General features: G+C 37.6%; 1 protein-coding gene across 3 annotated transcripts in view; it reads left to right on the top strand.

Moving 5' to 3' along the window:
- Positions 1–23227, top strand: part of TBC1D9 (TBC1 domain family member 9) — a 53573-nt gene that overhangs the window by 9249 nt on the left and 21097 nt on the right. For all 3 annotated transcript variants that reach the window (XR_008466652.1, XM_054203185.1, XM_054203183.1), the window contains exons 2-9: positions 7259–7369; positions 12236–12354; positions 13758–13986; positions 15044–15305; positions 16438–16645; positions 19393–19599; positions 20925–21095; positions 21574–21724. Coding sequence is in view for 2 of the 3 variants with exons in the window: in XM_054203185.1 (XP_054059160.1) it covers positions 7259–7369; positions 12236–12354; positions 13758–13986; positions 15044–15305; positions 16438–16645; positions 19393–19599; positions 20925–21095; positions 21574–21724 (1458 nt within the window). In the remaining variant the exon portion in view is untranslated. The remainder of the gene's footprint in view (positions 1–7258; positions 7370–12235; positions 12355–13757; positions 13987–15043; positions 15306–16437; positions 16646–19392; positions 19600–20924; positions 21096–21573; positions 21725–23227) is intronic.

The raw sequence follows: 23227 nt of genomic DNA, 5'->3' as shown, positions 1-23227 counted from the left end.
TTTCCTCTGTGATGTAAGTGTTCACATACCTGTAGCTGTCTGTCATGTCCTGTCAGTGCTCATCCCTCAGCCTTTTCCTACTTCTGCTAGGTTTTTGTTTTAGGTCAAGTTTAGTGGGTTTGTTTCTGGGAACTTATTATTTGGATGTATTATTGTGGGAGTTTCTGCAGCTGGATGCTTCATGATCTACAAACTGGTCCTCGGTGGAAATAAAGGCAATTCTATTGCTCTGTGTGTATGTGTCAATATGTAGTGATAGATACAGATTGTAATGCACGTTCTGGTAATATTGATGAATGTGGTTACATCTTACAAAGATTAGGGCCCTTCAGCTTAGCAGACTGAAGTTACGGAAAGTTCTAAAAGCTGAAAGTCTAAAGCCAGTTAGTTTTAGGTTTGAGTTAAGATATAGATTTTTACAGGGATGGTCATGAGTTGTTCAGACACCTTGACAAGTGCAGTAGTAGACAAATTAAGATATTTGGATATTTGGAAGATAATCTAATTTCATCAGAATTGTTAAACTTGAAGGGAGGATGAAAGCTTTATCCCTTGCTACTGCTTTATCCTGCAGTAGTAAAGCCAGTTCATCACATCAGCCCTTCCTGAGCTTTTTTTTAAAGATTAGTGATTAAGGTTTCAGTTGTCTCATTCATCAGCCCAAAGACAGAAAAAGTGATTACTGTTTTTGCTGCTTGTCTTGCTAAATGTCAGTAGAGTGACAGTACTTCCTCAAAGTCAGTTTCATTGAACATGTTTGAAAACTGGTGTGCAAATTAAAAGGTGGCTGGGCAAATCAGTGCTCTATAAAACTGCCTTGGTAGAAAGAGAGAGCAACAAAGGCAGGTGTTGGGGAAGACTTAACAAATCTTAGGTCTTGATTTCAGAGGAAGAATTAGTTTTTCTTGATACTGCAGTACATGTCCATACAAGCCAATGCTATATAACCCACATGGGAAGACAGTTATCAAGTAAGTATTTACAGGTTATTTTGCTTTCATTTATATGAATGAACACCTATAAAACAAAACTGTATAGCCCTTCATAAAGTTCCAAGGGCGGTGTTCACAACTAAGAGGTTATTTTCATACTTTTGTGAATACTATTACCAGGATTGGTATTTGAACATTGTAATTTTTTTTGAGTGGTGTATAATACTTACTGTTCATTTAGGCTCTCCCATGAAATAAAATCAAATAGAATCAACCTTCACCTTTAAAAGGATTTGTCCATAGTATTACCCATGGAGTTCAGATTGTTGCTCTACGTTGAATTTTGACAAGTAATTGGATGACCTCATCCTGTAATAACAAATGAGAGGGATAATCACATAAACACACGGACTGCCTTCAGAAAGAATGGAAGAGTGATGATTCATTGTAGTTACTAGGAAAAACAATAGCTTATGCTGTACATTTTAGCTGTATGTTGTTATGAGTTATTGTTTTTTATAGTCCAGGAAGTAACACTTAAACGTTAGGGAGAGTTTATTCATTGTCCATTAATTCAATATAAAACGGAATGCTCAGGGTGCAAATATGACTTAAGTCAACCCTATTGATCAAGGCTTTCTCAGAAATCAGGTGACATCTACAATCCAGATAGGTCCCTTGGATGTTTCAGGTTTATGACCAGAGCTTGTTATGTGTCCATCTTACTTTAGTGGAAAGAGAAGGGGTCATTGGCATGCTTTAAAGTTCGGGAACCGTTTAAGCAGTATGTGTTTCAGTCAGTGTTGGAATGTCACAATGCCTGTTTTGAGAAATTCTTACTAATGACACATGTGACATTGCAAGTCTTCCTAGTTGTGGTGTTGAGCTCATACACAAACAGACTGCTTACATCCATGGGACTATTTGAGTGATAGCTCATGAGCATGACTCCAAGAGTCACAGTCTGACCTGTATTATTAAATATTAGCTCTTTTGGAGGGTATATATTTGCTCTACATGGTAAAAAGACACATGCTGTTTGTTTAGATATTTTTGAGATAAAAATCTCTTAAAAGAAGGTGTCTTGAGAGACTGTCAGGCAGTAGATTATATTAGTGTAGAGCTGGGAGAAGGATGTGTCACGGCAGGGCTTGGCTCTCAGGAGCCAGGTGAATAACTAACACATGCTTGTCATCTGGCAAACTGGAGGAGGGGAGAGTGTCCCTGGGTGGAAGTGGCACCAACTGTGGAGTGACCTCCTTCCAGCTCTAGGCAAGGTTTGATGCAAGTTGCCTGTGACACTGAAAAATTGATGTATCACAGGTCACTGGTGTATGCTGAAAGCACCTCGAGTCTGAGGACTGTGTGGTTAAAGCTGAACAGGAAGTGTCACTGTCCGATACTCTCACAAGCCTTTTGATTTTGTTTGCTGTGCAACAAATCCATGGCTGCTGGTAATTTTTAAGGTCTCAGGTGTCATTATTTATTCTCATTCACAAACAGCAGATAAATCGGCTTTGGTGTTTTAATAAGGGGCGCTAGAGTTAATATATAATCCAGGTCTTCACTCCCGATCAGGTAATCCAATTTAGTTTAAGAACCCTGTGTATTTTAGCAGGTAAAACGCTGCAGGCTTACAAACATAATCATAAGATTGCTGTCAGGGATACTGTAGAAAGGTGATAAAGACCACTTGATCTTTGTATGTGTTTTATTTAAATCAAAGCGTGACATTTTGTGAAAGAGGGTACTGTTTGTCAGCAAGAAAATCCTTTTGTAATAAAAAAGATTGTTTATGCGTAAGGTGCATAAACTTGTTTTTCCTTTAAAAACACCAGTAATTGGTGTTTTGCAAAGAAACTTGCAAGTTCTTATGAAAGACAAAAAAATAATCATTAGTTATATTTTAAAAGAAAGAAAAGAAAGAGGGAGAAATATTCCTGCAGCAAAGATCTATGCTACAGATATCCAAACAGATGAAAGCACTGTGGCTTATTACAGGTATTTGAGTCCATGTACTCTAAAGTGTGTGTATTTTCAATGGTGATAACTTAAAATGTACCAAGTTGATTCTGCTGCAGGTCATTCCTTGGTTTCATTATCATTTGTGAGCAATTTGTAATCAGTCAGGACTGTTAAACTATCTGGAAAGCTGGTCTCCGAAGAGCAGAGAGTGCAGTGGTGCTTGGAAGAGTCTTAACTGGCTGAATCAATTGACTTAGTTTTCAAATCAAGATGACCTGCCTTTCTGGAAATAACCTTTGTGCAGGTAGAAATCATTTGGCTCAAAGAGGGTCTGTGTTATGCAGGAGATCAGGCTGCATGTGGTCATAATCCCTTCTAGCAAAAAAAAAATTGAAAATTGGTTGCTAGTGTAGATACAAGTACAGTAAATCATAAGTTAATGCATGAAAACAGACTACTAATCTGTATGCTTTGTGCAGTGGTTGTAGGCTCCCCCTCCAGTGTACGACTAAATGTGAGGCACAGTGGTCAGATAAGTAAAATGTAGTATGATTTCTTCCTTCAGCATAAATTGCATCAGGTAACTGAACCCCTTTCCAGTAATACCCTCTAGTGCCTTGTGTGTCCTTCCAGTAACATGATGCAAGAGCAATTGCCCAGGCCCCCTAGCCAGTTGTGGCTTTGTATTCCCTAGTTTCAGATATTACACTTCACTGCTTTTCCTCCTATGTTTTACAGAAAAGAAATAAAATATTGAACAGATTTATGGACCTTTGCTTTAGAACTCAAGTTTGCAAAAGAGGAAGCTGACTTTATTCAAAAAGTTGTATCAAACAGGCATTATCCTTCCCTTTTCCCCTCCTGCCCCACATATGTAGGTATGGTTGCTCTAGACATTTGGCATGCGCGTCTGATGGGACTGTTCCTCGATATAAAGTTATTTGTGCTCGAGTGCCTTCAGGATTGGGGCTGTCATCAGTTAGCCAGTCACTAATCCCACAGACTTTAACACGTACTTTAAACCTTTGCTCATGAAAACTGCTCGCTTGAACGAGGTCTTGCAGGTTTAGCATTCTTACATTGGAAATTTCTTCCCTTGTTTCACTATGTAGTCAGAAACCTGATGAAATAACGGGGAAAAAAATTGCAATCGGTGTAGTCACATGATTTGATGCCTGGATAATTCACTGGCTCTTGCCCAAGGACCAGTGTAATCTAAGGAGTATGATTCTTTGTTGCCTGTTCTGTTTCTATAGAAACTTTTGGTTACTTATTTCTTAATCATGTCTCAAAAGGTACTTGCTATATGAAGAATTAATGAACAGTATTAAAAGAAATTGTTGGGTTTGTTTCTTTCTCGGTTTGTTTTTTATTTCTTTATTTATTTTATTGTGATCACTTCATGTAGAAATTCCTCAGAGAGATTATCAGTTTGAACTGCTGTGATTTCATTCTGGTTACATCACGTCTGCATTACAAAAAACAAAAACAAAAAAACAAAACAAAAAAAAAACAAAACAAAACAAAAAAAAAAACAAAAAAAAACCGAAACAAAAAACTGAACAAAAAAAAACACCCAAAAAACCCACACAAACGCAAAAAACCAGCACTGACCTACAATGCAAAATGGAACAGTTCCTGAAGGACAGCAAATGGGGGGATAGTTGTGTGATTGCAAGAGTAAAAATTAATTGGCTTTAATGTATATAAGAACACATAAATTATTTTTTAAATGTCACATGTATCATCTAGCAAAACAGCCATTTCGTGGTATAGGTAAATTTTACTGTGTGTTGCAATTACCTTTGTAAGCTAGACTTTGAATTTCCTTTGGGTCTTCTGGAGTTCTGTGAATATTCTTCCTTTAACCTCACTGCATGGATATTTCTACAACCTGTTTCCATTGCTGAAAGGGCACTGGGCAACTCCTACTTACTGGACCAGTGGAAAGTATTCTTTTCTTTTCCTTACCTACCTCCCATCTGTTGTTTCAGTGCTGGCTGGTCTCTTTTGGTTGGTTTGTTGTTTTGTGTTGTTTGTTTTGTTTTTTTTTATAGTGCTCTCCACATTTCTTGAATACACTGCTCTATCTTATGTTTTTTCTGTTTGGTGGGACAGGGGGATGTTCCTCTCCTATCTCCCGTGTCTTGGGGAGAAGGAGGTAGGATGGGAAGCTCCTCATAGCTTGCTGTTGCCATACAAGTCACTACATTTGTTCTGGTTCCCTGACCCTACCTGTGTATCCCACTTTTTACAGCTGCAGTGCCCTCCTGGAACTAGTGGCATAATTGGTCGGCAGGAGCACCCACACACCAACAGATTTGGAAATACAGCAGGAGGAGAGAAACAACCATATTTTTAAAGATTACAGGGACTTAACAGTGTATCTGTACCTCACAGAGAAGATCACATTTGGCTAACATACAATTTTATTTAGATATTACATCATGCTTATTGCTTATTTAGTACTGTCAGTAGACATGTGAAGCTGGAAAGCATGAGGAATCTTTGGCATAAGCCCTGCTATATGTTTGCAGCAAACCCAGATGATTAACGCAGTGTAGTGTCTGGCTTGGTCTGCACTCCATTTCAGCAATACTCTTGAGCTCGATAGTAGCTTTAAGCCTTTGAGGCTCTTTGCCCATGGTTGAAGCACACATGTGCTTTCTGGACCAGGGCCATACTGGTTTTGTGAAGCTAGAATGGGGAATACATTTAACAGAAAAAGAAAGTTTAAAGGAACATTATAACCTTCTTCAGTCTCTTGTGCTTGAAAGGAGTCAAGGTGTATCTAGGAGGGCTGATGGAAGTTTGATCGGGGCAGCTTGTCAGTGTACACCAGTAATCAAAATGCATGAGAGATGAAGGTTTAAGATGGCAATGGGAACAACTAAAGCTAGTTAGACTAATGAACATTGGGATATTTTACATCAACATTCTGTGTCATAAGTTATAATCAGTTAACACTGCTTACTAGTGACCTGATGTTGTGTTCAGACTTGTTTCTCCTGTATTTCAGAATGCTTGGATTAAAAACTGGTGGGTATTAATGCATCGGGCATGAAGAGATTACATTTAATCTGGCCTGTGAAGATCTGTATAAAAAAAAAAAATAGAAAACGTAGAATAGGGGAGTACAAAATCACTGATAGTTGGGATAGTTCCAAATAGCAGTTTCAGTTCGGATTTAAGGGGTCTGCTAAGATGGAAAAAGGTAGTGCATTTATGTCATTGTGATGCATAAAGCAAATCTGAAAGAAGAACAGCAAGGGAAGCAGTCTTCTGTACCAGTTATGACAGTGCAGAATGAGGAACTACTGAAACTATGACAGTAAATGATGAAAATAGCCACGAGAACGGAATTTTAACAGGAGTGTTTAGAACGTTGCGGGTTTTTTTGTGTGTGCAGTTTATTTCAGCTGTTTAAAAAAAAATAATTTCCACCTCAATAAATATTTGCAGGAAAAAAAAAATCTTTGAAAGTTCATCCATCTGTTTTCAGTATGTGAATTTGCTGAGAACTTCAGTATGAGAATTTAAATCTGACATCTCTGGAGGGGAGATAAAAATTCTCTGTGAAGGTGAAAAGGGGGAAAACTTTTACATCTTTTAAAAATAAATAGCGATTCTTGTGGGAGATGGTTTGGGGGGGCTAGAGGTTTGGTTTGTGTGTAATAGGATCTAGACTTTGTGGAAATATAGTTAGGAATTATTGGTAGCATTTGGTATGAACTGTTGATAGCAAAGAATTTTCAAAGCTACTTCGGGAAAACAGTATGGCTTTGTCTTTTTCTGTATCCTTTCAGCTGAGAAAAAGCTTGATTGTTAGGCATTTTGATCCTTTCTACCCTAAAGAATCAGACCATTAAGTAGCATAATTATTTTTGCTGAAAGTCTTAGTTTTTCCTATCTGACATTTGAGTTTTGAACTCTTCTGGGGTTTATTGTCCGGAGGGTTTTGTTGGTGGTGTGGTGGGGCTTTTTTTGTTGGTGTTCTGTGGTTTGTTTTTTTCCCCCCCAGAGCTTTAACAGTATATGAAACACAGGAAAGGATTAAATAACTTTTAAACATGGTTTTATAAAACAGCTACCTTCTGCTTTGCTTCAATTTGTCTGCCTTTATGCTAGGATCAATGTATAGTTAAGGGTTGAAGTCTTGTTGAACTACAGATTTTTCCCTGTTGAGTTGCTTTCCCTCTTTACAACATGAGGGGAACAAGTGTGGGGATGAATAGGTCTGCATTTTGCTGTGGAAGGTGAAATGGGGGGCGGGGGGGGCGGGGAGGAGGCTGCTGAGCCCCCTCCTGTGGGATCTTGGATGATCCATCACTGCATATTCATCAGAATTTCCTGTTCCATAGGTCTCCTTGTGGGTACTCTGGATGTCGTGTTGGACTCCAGTGCCAGAGTGGCACCGTATCGAATTCTCTACCAAGCACCAGACTCCTTGGTCTATTGGACTATTGCCTGTGGTAAGGACAAACATACTGACATGTGGATTTTTATTCTTCCTGGATGCTGTGTCACACAACTAATAGAGCATCCTGCCTGCTGAGCACAGTCATTTCAGGACAAATAAATGGGTCAGGATGAAAACCTGCTCTAGTGGTTAAATTGAGAAGCTCCAGAACTTCAGATATTCAGACCTTGAACGCCAGCGTATGTGTATGTGTTATGCACAATAGCAGAGCAAAACTAGAGATGGCCATGGAGCAGGGACAGAAACCTCTGTTACTTCCCGCCCTTCATCTCCCAAAAATGTTCCCAGACAAGCAGTCTAGTGTCAGTCCCTCCTCCTTGCATGATCTTCTCCATACCCATGCCTCGCTCCTATAGCACTTCTTAGTGCTTAGAAATTCAGCAAGGTGGTAGCTAGGTTAGAGTTAAATACAGAAGTGTATATTCTTACATAGATGCAACAACTCTTAAGAGTTTTGGTCTTTAAGGCTCAAACTTTGACAGATCCAACTGTAAGACTTTCTTCTGACACTATAGTAGTTGGTGAGGTCAATGAAGTAGATATTTTGGTACATTAAATAGGAGTTTTGCATCCATCAGATCCTGTAAATACCAAATGTTTATTTCTGTGGTCAGGTGCCTATTGAAAGTAGCATAAAGCAGTGTGTAGTTAGTCTCTGGTTCTGTTTGCTGGCTCTGAAAATAGTGTTATTTAGCTTTGATTCGCCAAGTTTATAAGGTCAGATCCTCAGTTTGATAGTATTGCTTTTTGGTCTTAGCAAATGAAAATTTTTGAATGCAACTCCTCTAGCTCTAAAGTTTCAAACACCATTTTAGGCAGCAGCCAGAACTCTGTTCATTTGAAAGAAAATTGAAAAAGAGGACAAATGAGAAGTGCATACATGCCTGTCATGTCTTTAATAGACTGGTAACTTCCAGCACACCCAATGCTGCCTGACATTCAAAAATGCTAGTTAGTGAAGCTGTAGACTTCTGGCCTAACAGTGCCCTCTCATCTGTGCCCATTCTCCCAAATAAAATTTGACATTTAGGTTATTTAGGTAACTTTTCCTCTAGACAAATCCTCTCTCTTGGGAAGGGGAGGAGGAACGGATGAAGGTTTGCCATAGATCTAATAATTTTAGCAGTTCAAAGCAGGCGCTATTCTTATGAGCATATGATTTGTGTGTCTGACAAAGGTGGTATCAAAGCTCTGTCATGTTCTGAATCCAATAGGAAGTTTTTTAATAGCTCATCTTAGCACAAGTATTTCTTGCTACTTTTGATGGTATTAGACCTAAAAAAGGGCATAGATTTAAACAGCTGTTTTTCCCTCTGCTCCTATTACTACCAACTCACTGAAGATTTTAAAATTCATATAACACAATTTGCCTTTAGTGACAGCTAATAGTAAAAACGGATATTAATGAAATTGTCAATATTGTGAAGGTCATTTCCAAATCTTCATTTAACTGCCGGCTTTGTACTGTCACCTGCTCTACTGTGACCAGAAGTAACAAGACCTTGCATGTCAGCTTTCCATGGACCTCAGTCACGAAAAAGAAGGGTAAAAGCAGTTGCCGGTATGTTTAGTTACACTATTTGTGCCCATACAGAGGTAGTTGCAAGTGCACATACAGTCCCTTCTCCCCTTCATCCAAATGTCAGTGTGCAGCAATTTGTAACCACGTCTGTCCCATAAATTTGAAAGAGGACAGCTGAGGGCACAAATTTTCTGCTGTTTGCAGACTCCCTTCCAAAGAAAATAACATACCACGAAGCTCTCAACAAAATAGTGTTTCTTCAAAGATACTTGTACTGTGCACACATTCAGAAATGATTTTTTTAAGACTTTGGAAATAGGCCAGGTGACTTTTCTGTAAGTGCATTTGCAGGATTCTTGCATGACACCTATAGACAATTACTATAATTTTATACTTTCAGTGTGTGTCCTCAGATAACCAGAGGCACAAAATCAAAGGCAGATGAGTTACAGCCCCACAATAAACAAATGTACCACGTGTGTAGAAATGTATGATGTTGCTGAACTGTGAGGGTTTTGTTTCTCTTCTGTGACAGATATTGCAGGTTATATGTAGAAATATGGTACTCTGCTTATATTTAAGCATGCTCTTCAATTATGAATTTTGAGCTTAATTGAAATTGCTAAAGTGGTTAACGTATATATCTGTGCTTCCATTTTGTGGCGTGTTTCTTGAATTTTTAGCCCCCTAGTATATAGCTGGTTGATTGGCTTAGTTCTTTCTGTTAAATTATAAGACTGCACAAGCTTAGTCTTGTCACCTGAGGGGAATAGTGTGGCTCTTACAGGGAGGTAAAATTTTACAGAGACCAAATTATTTATCTATGCAACCTTGAAGCTGAGCAGTCCAGTGTTGCCTAAGGCTCTGTGCTGTGGTTATTTTATGAATTTGCAACTAAAACATTTCCTTCTGAACTGATCAAGGGCTGTTACCATTATACAGGTTACTAAGGGATTTGGCTACATTTAGGTATGCAACTCTGATTTGTCCTGCATTGTACAGCTGTCCCTCCCTGTTGCTTAGGGGTAGACTGCTGGTTGTTTGGTACTTGTAATCTCTTATTTTTACATAAATTTGTCATATTCTCCTCTGCCTTCCATAAAGCAATAGTCTCTGTCTTCAGTAAGTAGCTATACAGAGTGACTAGAAGAAGTGTGATTATTTCCTGGTTCATTCATGCTGCCTGACGTTTGGTCTTGTTCTGTACAAGACTATTCGGAGGGTAAGAAATAATCCAAGGGGTTTTGTTTGCTCTAAAACGACTATTTAGGTTATGTTTAGACCCCAGATTTTTTTATAATTAATTTTGCGTATTAATTTTCTTGGGTATTAACTCTACTGACCTATGCTGTATGAGAACTCTAACTGGTAGATCTGAGGCTTTATAGCTTTGTAAAGGAGGCTTGTTAACAGCACTTTCTCCAGTGCAGTGTTGTGTTGAACATGTCACAAGTTAGAATTCTGTTTACTGAACTATACTGGAAAGAATGAGATGGATTGTTACAGGTTGAGAATAACCAATGGAAGCTGTTTCATCAGAAGTGATGAAACATAATTGATAAATGGCAAACAAGAAATAGACATCTTTAAGAAATAGTTCATCATGATAGCATGTCTGCACTGCTTGTCACTGCTTTTCAAGAGATGAGTGATTTTTCCGATGACAGTCTAGTTTTATATACATAACTCACGTATTTCATCATTGCTTTTTACAGCAGTGTAAAAGCTAAGAAGAAATAAATTAGTCTCCAGACTACCTGCTGAGTTCTAGAAAGGTCTGGTTGCATTCAGTAGTTTTAAGGAGAAGCAGCAGTGGTGATCACATGTGGTTCTGAAATATTAGTTACATATGCAGGCTATTCTACAACATGATTTATGTATCCATACTACAATTAGAATTGTGAAATTCCCCTGGGAGTTGCACAGAATGTTGCATTCTATTGCTTTCATTGGAGTTGTGTAAAGCTCTGATTGTATACTGTAAAAAGAATATTTTTTTCCCCATCATTTGTTCCTGAACAACAAGGAAAGCGATTGTTTGGTATGTATTCAAGATGGTTGCATTGAGTTCTACAAACCATAGAAACACTTAGACAGAGGCATTTAACAATTTGTGCCTATAGTGAAGCTGAAGAAGTTATTAGCAACCACTTGTTGTAATTTAGCATCTTTCTGATGGTTGCTTCACATGAGCCCTTCACTTTGTTGGGTTCCCTAGGCATTAGTTAGCAGGTACGTACATTTACTTGCTAGTTCTGAGTAAAATGAGTCAAATCTATGATTTGAACAAAAAGATGATGTAGTACTGATGCTATTTCCTGCCTGGATTAAGATACTTTTAATCAAGCTTCAGGTATAGATGTTCCTGTGTGAACACGTAATGTTTGTTTTCTGAAAACACTTACTTAAAAGTCCTAGTTTTGACCTAATTCCCTCAATATCCTTTTTTTGGGGAACAATTTTTTTCTGTGTGCTTGAATTTATTCTTCCTTCAGGGTGGGCACAGCGAGATCCTGAAGAGCACCAACATTGCAAGATGTTGAGAATGGGGTCAAAATGGAAGTTATATTTGTTACATTCCATCTTAAGTAAATAGAAGCTAAAATTTGCCTATGTAAACTCTAGTTCATACAGAAAGCTTTTTCATTCCTGTTATGTACTACTTTACAGACTACATGTATGCTGGTTCCTCAGTATCAAAGATATCTTACTTGACCCCTTTTCCTAAGGAAATTAGGGTCATCGAACTTGAGTTTATTCTTTCATCATTAAAAGTATATCACCTCTGACAACCCTCTTCCCCTAAAAAGGTACAGCTTTCTTAGAGGTCTTTCAGCACTGTTCCTTTGAGGAACAGACTTGTCAGGAAAATGATCCTTTTCAGCTTTTATGCTTGAAATTTTATCATTGTTACGTAATTTATAGATGTATATAATGGTGAAGAATTAGGAACCGATGGTAGAATATACAACTCTTGGGATTTTTTTGTCAGTTCCTAACAGATGCGGGTAATACCTTTGCTAACTAATGTGATGTTGGGCAGCTCGGTGTCGTTATTGCAGTTAGAATTCTAAATGTAGGGGGTTTTGCTCATGCTGGACATAAGTAGCTTGTGCTTCTCACAGAATAATCTTGAAGATTGCTATCTATTTATTATGAAACTAAAGACTATGGGAGAAAATTCTGGAATTTCCAGGGACATGGCATGTGGTGAAATATTGCATCTCCAGTTACTGGCGAGTTTTATTAGAGTCTTTTGTTTATGATTAAGAGGACATTGAAATTGGTGAATTAATTATTTTGTGACTTTTTGTGTTTGTTTTTTTTTATATACAGGTTGCTCAAGGAAGGAAATCACTGAACACTGGGAATGGCTTGAACAGAATTTGTTGCAAACTCTTTCAATCTTTGAAAATGAGAATGACATAAATACATTTGTCAGAGGAAAAATACAGGTAGTTAAATATATTATTATAAATATGGTTAATGATAAATGTGACTGTGGGAGGAAAAATGACATGAATCTTAAACAAATTTGACCCGGTAGTCCCCAGGCTGCTCCACCTTTTTGAAGGAAAACCAGATTCTAAGTAGCAACCTGTGTGTAAAAATTAGGGAAACTGGAATTAACACACATAATTATAGGAGCGTGATTAAAAAAAAAAAATATATATATAAAACTATATAGGCAGGGCGTCCAAAATTATGTGTTCTAAAATGAATTGCATTATTGCTTCTGTCTTAAACTTTGACAGTTTTCTATGTAACTGCTTTTCCAGTGCAAAACTTTAATTTATTTTTTTTCATGCACTCATTGTATAACGTCTCTTTACCCTCTTCCGTGTAGTTAAATCCTGTAGATCTGGCATTTACACTTCATATAGATGTTAGGGGTTGAAGGTTGATTGATTTTTTGGGGGTTTTTTTTGTTTGTTTGGGGGTTTTTTGGTGTTTTTTTTTGTCGGTTTTACCATGATTTTTTTTTCCTTATAGGAGAGATAGTAGCTATACTGTTAAAAAGGATTTTATCCAAGCAAAGAATTATCTAAAAATAAATATTTTGGTAAAAGATTGATTGTAAGCAAAATTACTGCACTTACTTGGTGTATATTGCAAGCATTGACTTTGTCTCATTCCTTTTCTAACATTTTGTGTAGTAAGTCAACTGTCTTAAGAATCTTTAGACCAGAACTTCAGTATAGAACAGAAGGAGCAGTAGTCTTTGAGGTATCAAAAAGCAGCTTTTGACCAGACTGGTGCCACTTCAAATTTGATGAAGGTCTTCTGCACCTGAAAGTGTGAATTATTTTTTCATCCTGCCAGTTAATCTAATAGGAGATATTTATTTATTTTTCCTTTTGCTCTTCACTTCTGCTGAAGGTCTGTTAAGAGGGGTCATAAAAGACATTTGATATTTCCCCTAATGAATAGCAGATCCTTTTTTTCCTTTTACTTTTTTCCTTCCTTTTAGAAGAAAATTTTCTGGTGAAATCCTATTCCACTCTTCTCAAGGAGCATTTTTATGTGGAAGAGGAAAACACTACAAATTGTAGGTGCTTTACAGAGTTGTTAGGAGTATTTGAGATAGGCTGGTTAATTTAAAACACAGTACTGGCAAGTGGCTGGTATTTGGTTGCTTTTGACATAGGTATGGAAGGGAGCAAGGTCATCAGACAGCCTTGAATAAAGCAAATAACTATGTAAGCAAAAGAATGAGCAGAAGAATAACAGATAAGCAAAAGACTTTCTTGACATTGCAGTAACTGTTGTGGCCTCTGGCTCAGGCAGCAATGGTAATAAGGATATTTGATACCCCATGGCAACTAACATGCTGTGTACTTCTTTCACTCCCTACTAGGGCATCATCGCTGAATACAACAAAATAAATGGCATCAAGGAGGATGATGATACCGAAAAATTTAAGGAAGCCATAGTGAAATTTCACAAGCTATTTGGCATGCCGGAAGAAGAGAAATTAGTGAACTACTACTCCTGCAGTTACTGGAAGGGGAAGGTTCCCCGTCAGGGCTGGGTGTATCTCAGCATTAATCACCTTTGCTTTTACTCTTTCCTCATGGGCAGGGAAGGTAGGTTTTACAGTGGAATAGTGGTCTACACATCTAAGAATTGTTAGGAAATCTTCTGTAGTTTTGTTACTCTTCCCCTGCTGAACCGCTGGGGGTGCAAAGACACTGCTGAGGAAAAGAGGATCCGGGAGCCGTTCCCCAGTTGTCACACTGCTCAACCGTGTGCTTGTTCCCTTGTTTGTTTTGTATTTCTCAAAGTAGTTCTCTGTAAAATAGTACCTGGACATCCTTTAGAGGCCTGTCTCACTTCAGGGACTGTGCCCAAAAGGGAGTAGGGATGAGATCACACTAGCTTTGGCTCCTTCTACTCTTATGGAATCCTCCAGTACTACTCTGGCAGACTTTGCAACCTCAAATGCCACATTTACTCTTGTACAACACCAGAGCATCACAAAGGGCTCAGAGGAGACCTAGGATCAAGAACTACATAGTGTGGATGCAACCAGTCTGCTCTAGAGGGAGTTAATTCTAAGCAGCGTAGAGGTGAGCAAGTCTGCAGTACTTGGTTATGTGCAATGGATCATTCCCTACACATTTCTGTTGAGCTGTGCAGACATACCTCAGTGAATGACTGGATTTTTATTTTTTTTTTGGCAAAAAATAAATGTAGATTTAGTCCCTCTTTTAAGGACAATATCCTAACCTGTAGTGGTGTTGGAAGTAAAGCCAAGGATCTGTCACTACTGTAATATTTGAAACTTTTTAATGCAGGCCTGTCTGATGTGTTTAGACTACATTTCTTTGCTTCCATAGGAAAAGAGGACATCAGAGACTGAGCAAGTGCTGTGATAAATTATGTTAGCCCACCTAGCTTTGTAATACTTTTGTGTAGTGTTCTGTACAGAAGTAAATGATATTTAAACTCTTTTATCTGCTGTTTGTCAGGTGATCATAGTTTGTTTGTACAAGCTGGGTCTATTTGTGCTGTCCTCACAACTTTTCAAGATGCAAGAAAATTTCAGCTGAATATATTTTATAGGAAGAGGAAGATAAATGCTTTTGAATATGCTAATTTTTGTACTTAATCTTTTTTTTTGGTTTGTTTGCTTCTGTTCAGCAAAGTTAGTTATCCGCTGGGTCGATATCACTCAACTTGAGAAGAACGCTACACTGCTCTTCCCTGATATGATCAAAGTGAGCACAAGGTCAAGTGAACATTTCTTCTCAGTATTCCTTAATATCAGTGAGACATTTAAACTAATGGAACAGCTTGCAAATATAGCTATGCGACAGCTTTTGGACAATGAAGGATTTGAACAAGACAGGTCATTACCCAAGCTGAAAAAGAAATCCCCAAAAAAAGTATCTGCGCTAAAACGGTAGGTAGCACTGGCTCTTAGTCATTTGTTTCTACTCAGTCCTTTTGCTTGCAGCATTTTGTTGAAAAGTTTTCTAATGCTGTCACCATTTACTGTTACTCCAAAAGGAATGATTGATTCCAGCAGTTGCAAAATGTGAATAATTTTTAAATACAATTACCTGGTCTCCCGTTGAAATAGGAAAGGGAAAACATTTGAATATGAACATGTTGCAAAAATAAACATATTTGAGCCAAATTCTCATTTGTTCAGAAGCTCTTTAACATATGTCTTGCCACTGGTATCTGTTGTAAAGCCCTTTTATACTACCAGGGGAAGATAATAAAGCAATTTAAGTGTTATTAAGAAATATGCCTATCATTCGTACTTGGTCCTATAACTGGAATTGAAAAAAATGATTCTACATAATTAATTCTATCTAGAACTTATTTTAGGTAACAGACATACAAAAAATGTCAGGGACAAAGAATTATCTGGAAGATATTTCTCCTTCTTTTATAGATATCATACTGCAATTTGATAGTTTCTTGTTATTTTTTCATTATTTTATATGTTGGTAATGTTAGTGAACCATACAGAATTGTAACCATATAAAAATATAAACAACATATTGCTTATCTTTCTCATTACTTAGTGACATCTGACATGCATTCTGTCACTTAGGTTTGTCTTTTTAATGCATTACCAAGACTAAGCCTTGAAATTGTTAGCAAACTCTAGCTCTAAGGGCTCCATCTTGTTAATAAATAAGCCTCAAAGAAGCCTTTTTGGTGTAATATTACATGGAGTTACTTATGTGTTACTTAATAATAAATGGATTCACTGTGTATATTCTCAAAAAGTAGGGATGAATGTGAAAAGATCATGCAGATTGTCCCCTCTGAGAAGTCAGAATCAATGTATCTAAGTCATTTATGGCAGAATTTTTTTTTTTATACAGTTTTAGAATCTTCCAGCAGTAGAGACTATACATCCCCTATATGCAAACTATTTACACTGTTTTGCTGTACATTCAGCACTTAACTGAGTTGTATGTTGCAGGTAACTTGCAATGATTTGTATAAAATAGATCTTAAATTTTATTATGTATTTCTTAAGACAAGAAAAGCTTTCTGTGGTTTTTTTTTTTTAGGGATCTTGATGCCAGAGCAAAGAGTGAGAGATACCGTGCGTTGTTCCGACTTCCCAAGGATGAGAAATTAGATGGACACACAGACTGTACTCTCTGGACTCCGTTCAACAAAATGCATATTTTGGGTCAGATGTTTGTTTCTACAAACTACATTTGCTTTACTAGTAAAGAAGAGAACTTGTGCAGCCTTATTATCCCTCTTCGAGAGGTAAATACTTGTATTTGTAAATTTATAGGGCAAATAATAAAGCAATATCTTATTGGAAATTGCAACCTAGCTTTGATGTTTTTTTCATTATTGGAGAAAAGCCTATTTTCATCCCTTTAATCTCTTGTGAGCATACTATTCTGATGTGTTCTAAGTAATACTTAATGCCTGTGTATCTTAGTTAAAAGTTCCTACTACTGAAATTCACAGGGAGTTTTCTATGTCAGTTTTTACAACCCTCATGAGTCCTTCCTCTCCCATAATTTATATTCTGATTTACAGCCCCATTTCTGTGCCTCATAGGGAGGGACAGACGACAAAACCTCCTAGATTGACGAGTGGATCTTCTATTAAGGAATCTGTCAGATAATATTTGCTTTTGTCAGATGTAAAAAGACTCATAATCTTAAAGATTTTAATTGTCTCTTCACACAGACTTGCAATTATTTATTCCTGTATATGGAAAATATTTGTTGGCATTTTACAAATCATTGTGCTTCCCTTTTTAAAGCTGTCTGCTTAAAGCAGATGTTCAGTAAAAAGAATTCAAGTTTGATGCAATAAAAAAAATTATGTTGGGGAGCTTTTAGGTGATTGACTTGATTTGTGGGTTAATGGAAAAATGTGTAAGTCTTGGAAATAATAGCAAAGCTGATGTAGCCGTGGACAGTTTGACTTGACTGGATGTCCATGGAATATTTCAAGGCACTGTTTTCTCCCACAAATCATTAAGAATAAAAACAAAGGTATTTGTTTGGAAACTTTGAAGTGCAGCTTCTCTACAGTGTGTTGCAATGACTTTGGTTATTTTAGAAGAGACCTTCGATTATGATTGCACTGTTTGTCTAGAACTCCAGGGGAACAACAGTCCTCCAGGTAAAGTGGTGGAGGAGGAGAACAAAGTCTGCATTTAACAGGATCTCTTCTCCTGGATGCAGATTCAGCGACTGCTTTTGATAACCACAGCTAGGATTCAAAGCAGCTCTAAAGCTTTAAGAGAAAGAAATAGCTGAAGGAGTAAGTGTTTTTGCGTGAGCAGGTTAAGTCTCAGCACCAGCAAGGAGAACAGTAACACCACGGGTAGCACCAGCACCAACTGATCAGTACCCTTAATAATTAAAGGGAAGCTTTCTATTTAATTAAAGCTTTGGGTCAGACCCTAACCTAATTCCAGTATTCTGCAATATCCTGGAGATGTTTTAACAGATGAGACAATGACGAAGCATTGATTCAGAAATGATGATTGGAAAAGGTGGTTTTCAGTGGCTGACTGCACTGCTCACTGCACCCAGAAGGTGCAGTCTCCAAGATCAGCACTTCAGATATGTGTATGTCTCTGCTTTAGTAGGAAATAAGTGGATATTTTCTCTCATTATAGCAGAGCATACTTGCTATAATGTCTGTCCTGTGCCTCTAGAACTTGTCTGTGTTTTGTGCTGATTATACTCAAATAGTTTTTAAGTGGAACAGAAAAATGACGTAGGAACAATTTTAGCTAATTTCAGTGTGCTGTTAGTGAAGATCCTTTAAGTTAATGAAAAACAAATGGATTTGTAGTTAGCAGAAAAATAAAAGGAAGTTGGAAGGATAGAGAAGTGATTTAGCACCTGAGCACTGTGTATTGCAGTCTTTAAATACATCTTGAAAGAAAATGTTGTGTGAAAAATGGTTATTCTATCCTTTTAGCTAGAGAGATATTAATATTATAGCACTAATGTCTTACCATTGATCTCTGTTTTAAAAAGGGTTTAAAAAATAGAGCAAAAGTAAAAGGTCCTAGCAAACTAAAATGTGCCCTCTTCTATTCTGAAGTCAGTAAGAGAGTTTTCATTACCTAGGAAATGGTTTAAAGTCATAAAAGCAGTGGTTAAAGTACTTACAATTGTGATTTGTCTTTTGTTCAATGTATGGACTGCACAAACTTGATTGGTTTATTTGTTTTTAAAGCTAATAATTGGTAATATTTAGAACACACGCTGTTCTATAATTCAACCACAGTGTATGACTTATCCCTGGGATTTCTTTGTGTTAACGTGCCTTACCAAAATCTCAGGGAACCTAGTGCCCTGGTACTCGGTAGATTGTGGTGTGAGTACTGTTTGCAGGTTGGAGTTCAGTTAGATTAGTGACCATTCCACTAACAGTTGAAGGCCAAACAGAAACCTCCACCTCACAGGGTTTTCCTTTGTAAGGAAAGACATGGGATTAGTTTCCCTTTGTTGCAGGTTTCTGTGTACTGCAAAAATACAGTTGCAATAACAGTTGTTATCACAACATGCAACTATAATATAGTAGAACAGGAGTGTTATCCCAAAAATGGCTTATTCGCATATATTGGCAATAAAAACTAAACAAAAGTCTTGGTTGATTCAGCTTGTACTGGTGTTGGGGGGCAGGAGAGGGATTCGGAGGTCCTACAAAAAAGCCTGTAGATCTGCATCCCACAGAAAAAAAAATAAAATTGTTTTACTGATTCTTTTAAAATAAAGCCTGAGGAAAATAAACTAAGCAGTACAAAGGATTTTTGCTGGAGACTGTATGGAAGCCGGTTGTTTAAGGGGTGACAGTCTTCACCTTTCAAACTTGTAAGTCCTTGTATTCAAATTCTGTTTTCCCGCAGTGGGAATATCCACAGTGATTTGATGAAAGGGGGGAAGGGACATGAATTTATTGTATTAAGATGGTTTCTTAGGCCAAGCAACTTGATTTATTAAAGATCTTAAGCCGTAGCTACTGTTTCTCCGTAGGTGACAATAGTGGAAAAGGCAGACAGCTCCAGTGTGTTGCCCAGCCCATTATCAATCAGCACGAAAAACAGAATGACATTCCTCTTTGCCAACTTGAAAGACAGAGACTTTCTTGTACAGAGAATCTCAGACTTTCTGCAACAAACCACTTCAAAAATATACTTGGAAAGAAATATTTCTGGAAGTTATATCAGCTCAGATGATGAGGTATGTGGAGGAACATGAATCGTTTACTAGAAGGGTATATTAACTGGGGTGGGGAGAGAAAAGCTGGGAAAAACCTTTGAGTTTTTGTAAAGATAAACCTTTGTACAGAGAAACGTTACCTCTTTTGTGTTAATGCCTTTAGCTTCCTTAAGCTGCACAGTTAAAATGTTAAGATATCTATTTTTTTCATGTTAAACCTAAGAGAAATCACCATTGCTGGGGAAGAGCTACTCTAACTCCTGCTGACACATTCTTGTTAGAAAGTGTCAGTTAACTACCTGGTTAATTAAATAACACTGTTTAATATCTACTGACTTGTCCAAGTCAAAATCTAATTGTGGAACTTTAATAATTTGAAGAAATTATCAGTTAATATGAAACTCTTTTAAATCAAGAGTTTCCACGTCTGTACTAAGCTATACCTTAGTATTGTGCTGAGTAGTCCTACCGTGTTTGCTATGTAAATCTTAGAAGTCAGGTTTTTTTTCTTGTTTGGTTGATGGTGAGGTATAATTAGTGTGCTGTTGTAGTTGTATACCAGAGCACATATGCATATATGTACAATGCTGAAACTTTGTCTTGCCTTTTGTCCTAAATGGATCTACATATTCTACCCACTGAATTATAAACACAAATTAATAATTGCAAGCATTGTAATTACATTTAGTAATATGACTACGTATGTAGACATGCATGACTGCTAATTTCGATTTCAGGCATTTGGCGTGAACTGCTGCATGAGATCTTACTGTGATAAATTTTCAAAGCTGTTTAAGAAGTCAGAAAATTCTTCTTCAAAATATTTCACAACCTGACAGTGTTGAATTTTCTGTAGAACTTTTTTTTTAGTTGGTGGGAATAAAATAATTTATTTTGTGTTTATCTGTATAAGCATATATACTGATATACATGTATATGTGTACACACATACATATAATATATGTGATATATAAGTCTTACATTCTGGACAGTCAAGGAGCCACCTGGCCGGTCAACAATACTATGATGTTGATGGGAGACCAAGGGAGCTGGTTTGATTGCCCAGGGCTACTTGAAGTTCACACTACCTTAGCAATTCTAATTATAGGGTTTGATTACTTGGGGCGGGGGGAGGGCGAGCTGTTGAGAAACTGGAAATTATTTCATTATTCTACCCTGATTTAATTTCTGCTCTCATATGCTCAGCCTGTGAATGTACCTGGGTGATTTAATTTGCTCATTTTTTGTTAGCTGTTAGCGTATATAAATTTTGAAGTAACATGAAGTGAAAAGTCCAGACCCTGGCTCAGCCCCATGACTGTATTGCTTGTGACTGCTTTCTACAGGTGTTTACAAGATCAAGTAGTTTAATTTCTGCCAGCCCTCATAAAAGCCTCAGCTCTGAGTCGGAGGGAGAGCGACAGTTCAACCTCAATGACAATGGCATTCCAACAGCAACTCAAGCTTTAATGACGATGTATCGGCGGAGGTCACCTGAGGAGTTCAACCCCAAGCTGGTAAAATGCACCTCGGAGTGCTGTACCTGACTGAAAAAGTTGTTAAATTATGTTTTCCTTAAAATCCGTTTTCCTTAAAATCCATGTTTCTGACCCAGAAGACTTTCATTTTGCCACAGACAGTTAAGAGACATCATTTTTTACAGAAATAAAGTGTTGAACATGCTGTTGTTTTACCAATAGAAACAACTTCACTGCATTAAAAAGCAAAGTTGGATGTAAATCAAGGGGAGGTTGTATGCCTGCTCTTAAGTACAACTGCTCCCACAATATTCTTTTAACAGCAAGTTCTACTGGAATAGAAACTAAGAGAAGGGAGGAGGCAGCCCATTAAGAAGACAACTGGAGTGTAGCCAAGTTATTTCTTGCCCACTTGGAAAGTTAGGATGTTGCAGGCTTTTTCACACTTAGCATTTCAGTGGGGCAGAGTGTTAGAAAGAGAAGCTGTATCTTTATGCCTGTCTGCCTTTGCTTTTAGGCTAAAGAGTTTCTGAAGGAACAGGCCTGGAAGATTCACTTTGCTGAATATGGCCAAGGAGTCTGCATGTATCGTACAGAGAAAACCAGAGACCTTGTGCTGAAGGGCATTCCGGAAAGCATGAGAGGGGAACTCTGGCTGCTGTTTTCAGGTAGGTATTAATTTGAACGTGACTGTGGGATGTAAGCAAAAACATGAGGGAAGAAAGGATTTCAGAGATGCTTAACGGCACAGATAATAAGCATCTAAAAATATTTGGAGCAAGTAAGGCTGTGATTGTTAGCAGGCGCCAGACTGGTTTAGACAAGAGTTCTGTTTAGACCAGTAAATACCCTTTCTCAAACAGACTCAAATAATTAGGGAAGAATATAAAAAAGCAGAACGCGCACTCTGTTACCAGAAGTCTGCAGTCTAGAGCCTTCTAGATGTTTAACAACCACCAGCAGGCCTACTTCACATTTGTTATTTCTGAATCCAATTAAGCTTCTGGCCTTTGCAGCAAGTTGTTGCAAGGAATTCCAAAGTTTAAGCATGTTGCATGGAACCACTATTTTTCCTTTTTTTTCTAAATAATAAAAAAAAAAGTTACTCATTAGGTGCTCTCAGTATTTGAAAAGTGGTGAGAAAATATTTCTGTCCATCTTCTGTGCTATCAAGGATTCTCTAGATATGTGTCCCCTTAGATATTTTTTTTCAAAGTTGAAGAATTTTATTCATTTTATTACTAATTATGTGGAAATTAGTCCATACCTCAGGCTTTCTTCATAACCTTTTTTTACTTACTGTATGCCTTCTCTACCTCTGCCCCTCCCCGAGATAGTAACCACAGTTATGCACACCGTTTAGGATATGAGCACACCGGGGACTTTGTATGATGACCTAATGATGCTCTCTGGTTTGTTTTCTATTTCTTCCCTAATAATGCTTAATCTCGTACATCTTCTCTTTGCTGCTGGGCATCAAACGAATGTTTTCAGAAGATCTATACAGGAATGCACAGATCTGTCCTGTGTCTAATTAGTAGCTACTCTGGACCAATTTTCATGGTGTATGTATGATTAGTATTTTCCACGTGCATTACTTTGTGCTACTGATACTTGATTTCCTTTGCCGCTGAGATTTTAATTTCCAGGGAAGTTTTAAAGTCAACAGTGAAATCTCATAGCAATGCTGTGAGCATGCTATAGTATCCCTAAGACAGGGTAGGTGCCTTGCCAAAGATGACAGAGTCATTTTCAGAAGCAGGAATAGAGCTCAGGAGTTCCTGCTTTTGGCTGCGATACCATACTTTCTGCAACGAAGCATTCATCTACTCCCTCCTCAGGGCAAGTAGCTTTCTCAAAGGCACATGTTTTGAGTTATTTAGAATAATCAAACTCACAGCCAGCTGCAGAGAGAGCTCATGATACCATGTGACTGCACAGCTGGTTTATTTTTCATACCCCCTGTTTCTTTCTGGCTGAAAGAGAGGGAGGCTTTGTCTTCTTTCCTTTTTTTTTTTTTTTTTTTTAACCTTATTATAAAATGCCTCTAGAGGAGAAGACAAGACGGGATGATACCTCAATCACCTGAGCACATCTTTTTTTTTTTTTTTTTCCTTTTAATCACCTTTACAAAAATAACAATTCATATTCGTTTTCAAAGTGCTTGTTGG

This window comes from Rissa tridactyla, chromosome 5 (assembly GCF_028500815.1).
Source record: "Rissa tridactyla isolate bRisTri1 chromosome 5, bRisTri1.patW.cur.20221130, whole genome shotgun sequence".
Taxonomy (NCBI): domain Eukaryota; kingdom Metazoa; phylum Chordata; class Aves; order Charadriiformes; family Laridae; genus Rissa; species Rissa tridactyla.
This window is presented reverse-complemented; position numbering and strand designations above follow the sequence as displayed.